The 3,954-nt window shown below is 36.8% G+C and overlaps 1 protein-coding gene across 1 annotated transcript; it reads right to left on the bottom strand.

Annotated features, from left to right (window-relative positions):
- Window positions 1-1,388: 1,388 nt before the first annotated feature.
- LOC143580003 (uncharacterized) lies at window positions 1,389-3,553 on the bottom strand. Its single transcript, XM_077063173.1, has 2 exons — window positions 3,488-3,553; window positions 1,389-3,308 (listed from the first exon to the last, which is right to left on the bottom strand). Exon 2 carries the CDS (start codon window positions 2,816-2,818, stop codon window positions 1,556-1,558), a length of 1,263 nt encoding a protein of 420 aa, XP_076919288.1. The 5' UTR covers window positions 2,819-3,308; window positions 3,488-3,553; the 3' UTR covers window positions 1,389-1,555.
- Window positions 3,554-3,954: the final 401 nt, after the last annotated feature.

Raw genomic sequence — 3,954 nt, 5'->3', positions numbered from 1 at the left:
ACCTACATTGCAGGAACTATAAAAGAATTTTAAAAATTATAGAAGACTTAATTAATTGATCTACCTTGTCGCGTAACCAGTCACCAAACTTTAAAGTATGCTCCTTCTCTAGCAATGCTTGTCGTTTACCAGGCATTTGTTTTTTCAAAGAGGTCTTGTGTTGTTTGCAAGTAGGAGTATAATGTATTGTGAATTAATATACATATATATATATATATATGAGTGCGTTTGCTGAGCGTTTTAGGTTTTTTCCTTTGTTTTTTTGCCTTTGAACGTCTCGCGTAACTACCGTACGTTAAGGCATTAGCGTACAGTATATATGCTAGTAATAATTACTCGATATACGGCGCTATTTCAGGCGTATTCTGCAGCACATAGAAATGTGCTCTCTTGAAAAGATCAGGAGAAACTTCAACTGATTTAACTCCTGTGACATGAATTGTCTCCCCATTATCATCATGCTTATCACGTGGAATACCAACTGTACTCTTGATGTATTTTTGGTATTCGCTCAGAAACTCGATTGTTTCTTCCGCAATGTTCTCCTCAGCAATGCACCCTTCTGGATAAGTTTTGTTTCGCACATGCCCTTTGATAACCTCCATACACCTTTCAAGGTGTACGGTTAAGTGAACCATGACATCAAAAAATGATGACGGAAAGTACTTCTCCAGCAGGAACAGTGTAACTATTTGGTCTTCCTGCATCTTATCAAGCTCTTCTACAATGATTTCTTTGCTACAAATTGACTTGAAAAAAAACAAATCCTGATTATAGCATTTTTCATTGGTTTTGGCATGATGGACCGTATTGCAAGGGGCAGATGCTGTTGCATAAGCATGTGATAATCATGTGATTTAAGGCCTTGTAGCTTCCTTTCTTTAAGATTCACCAAACTAGAGAAGTTAGAACAATACCCTAGTGGAGCCTTTAGTTTATACAGTGTTTCAAGAAACATGTCTTTTTATTGCGCTGATAATGTGAAGCATGCTGCAAGCAGTTCTGTATTGTTGCCTTTTGCTTTCGGTTGCAACTCCTTTTTAATCCCTAAAAACTCTAAATCCTTTCTAGCTGCCAATCCGTCTTTTGTCCTACCGGGAATGTTCAACTACGTCCCGACAATACTTTCTGCCACATTCTTTTCAACATGCATCAAATCAATACAATTTTAGACAGGTAAATACTTCCAATAGCTGAGCCGTTTGTACCATATGTTGAGCTTCTTCCAATATGGTTGCGGCGTTTTTTTATCCCTTTTCCTCTTACTCCCACTTAGGGATTCATATCCCTTTCCTCATTCATTGTTAATGTTTTTGACCTCGTCGTATATATCTTCCCCTGTCATAGGCTCTATCTCCTCTTTTCCGTTGAACGTCTTCGTTTGTTTTCTGAAAGGGTGGTCATGTGATAAATACCTTCTGTGGGCAGCATAACTCTGCTTCTTTGTGTGATAAAGTCGAACACACTGAGTGTCGCCCTGACACATCACACAACCTTTGAATCCACTGTAAGGGCAACCACATAGTGTACCAAGAACAGGGTAATCATTAATCGTTCATAACACAACTGCACGTAGTGTAAACATTTCTTGTTTATATGCATCATATGTTGGCTCCCCGACCTCAAATAAAGATGCTAGATCGTCAATTAAAGGCTGTAAAAACACATCAATATTGTTTCCTGGCACTCCGGATATTAATAAGGAAAACATGATGAATTTTCTTTTCATACACATCCAAGGTGGAAGGTTGTAAATGACTGCTAAAACAGGCCAGACACTGTGGTTTCTGTTTCCTCTATGTACGTCAACCCCATCAGTGCAAATCCCTAGACGAAGATTTCTTGGATTGCTTCCGATGGTATCGGAGTACCTGTCATCTATGAATTTCCATGCTGGTGAATCTGATGGGTGGCGTAAAACACCGGGTTTATTGGTACTCGTGGCGTGCCATGTTAAATTCTCTGTTGTGGTCTTTGATTGAAAGAGGCGCTTGAATCGTTGAATAATGGGAAAGTACCACAGTACCTTAGCGGGCGTGTTTATGTAAGTTTTGTTAGTCTTCTCATCCACCTTCCACCGTGACTTGTTACAAACTGGACATGCTTCTAAATCCTTGTAATCCCTATAGTAAATAATGCAGTCATTGATACACACATGTATCTTTTCGTATCCTGAGCCCATTGCCTTCATCATCCTTTTGCCCTGATACATATTATTTACCATTTCGTTATCTGCAGGTAGCATCTTTTTCAACAATTTCAGAAGTTCATCAACGAACTTATGAGATACCCCGTGCTTGCTTTTCAAGTTGAGTAGTTGTACTAATGCAGACAACTTGGTGAAGTCAAGACATCCTTTATATAAGGGCTTCTCAGCGTCAACAAGTAGTTGTAGAAACTGTTGATACTTCTTGTCTCCTTTGAAATTGTCTTTTGTAGCATTTACCATTTCTACAGTTTCACAGGCATCTATTGGAATGTTGGTGTCAAAAAACCCAGTATTATTATCATAATTAGTTGGAATGCAGGTGCAGGCAAACCCAGTATTATTAACATAATTAGTTGGAATGTTGGTGTCGGCTTCTCCATGTTTTATCCAAGTAGTATAATTCTTATCAATTCCAAACCTGTACAAGTGATGTTCTACATCGTCTACACTAAGAGATATGTGGTTCACACACCGAACACACGGGCATGAAACAGAAATTGGTGGTGATGTCTCCTTGCAATTACGAACTGCAAAATGTAGAAATGCCTTAACACCGTCTCTATATGCATTACTGCACCTGTCGCCTACTGACATCCAAAACTTATCCATCTTCCAAGAATTTTTTTATTAACTGTATCATCAACGATATATATATACTAATTAACGCCAATAAATGTAACTGACTAAAAGCAAAAATATTTGGTACTCACCTGAGATTAATGAAGCTGTTTGGTAGGATTGAGATTGATGAGAGTTCAATAAATACACTAGCAGATCATTTATTAGGGTTTGGTTAGATTGTGAGATTTTATTTGGTCAATACAAATTGATTTGTGAGTCTTCCAGAAGATAACTCGATTAATTGGCGGGTAAAAATGAAAATTTTAAACTTCTAAATTTCGTTATATAAATATTAGAAGAGGTTCTATTACGTTCTCAGGGTGTAGCTCAAACGGTTGAGGAGCTTGTGATTAAACATAGATTGCAAATATCGCGGGTTCGAAACTCAGGAGGGAACATATTTTTATTGATTTTTTATAATAACCTCTTTTTAATGAAATAAATACACTGTGATTTTGGAAACACTCAAACTAAACTACTCATTAAAAGGCCTTTAAATGCGTTCAGAAACATAAAAATACATCATTATAGCTGGTCTAAAATCATAACAAAGTTTCTTAGCTTTTAATAACAAAACTAATTATAAGCCCTAAAAACAACAAGAAGCAAATAAAATACAACATCTTCACTTTATTTTTATTCAATCCTTGAAGCTACAGTCCTTGCAAGTTGATCCTCTAATGACTTATTTGCCCTTATCAAGATAGGAATTATGTCTGTACATCTTGTGCACACATCAGATCTTGTGGACGAAACACAACCAGACCATATAAAGAAATCACATTTTTTGCCCTAATTTAAAAAAAAATATAGGGTTCATGGTCAACAATTGTAGATGAATTCCAACTTTATTTGCAATTTCACTAACCTGAGATGCACAATTGTAGAACCTCCGACCTAGATTTTGGTGGTCGTTGTTGTTCTTAGAATGGCTTCGTGACCACAAAAACAATAAACTTTAGATCGATTGCTTCTGTTACTGGATGTGGTGGTCCTCGATGAGATTTCTTCCATGGTGAAACAGGAGTTTTTAATGAAAACAAAACTAGATATATAAGTATATATATATATATATATATAGGAGGGTTTAGAAAGGAGTTTTTGTACACATGCGTGTTACTAGC

The sequence above is a fragment of the Bidens hawaiensis genome, unplaced genomic scaffold, assembly GCF_021521415.1.
Source record: "Bidens hawaiensis isolate Kalapana, Puna unplaced genomic scaffold, B.hawaiensis_p1.1 tig00000142_1, whole genome shotgun sequence".
NCBI lineage: Eukaryota > Viridiplantae > Streptophyta > Magnoliopsida > Asterales > Asteraceae > Bidens > Bidens hawaiensis.
Note: the sequence above shows the minus strand (reverse complement) of the source record. Positions and strands in the feature narration are given on the sequence as shown.

Excerpts from the sequence above, each read along its gene's own strand:
- LOC143580003 (XM_077063173.1), bottom strand. The coding sequence starts at position 2,818 with ATGGATAAGTTTTGGATGTCAGTAGGCGACAGGTGCAGTAATGCATAT.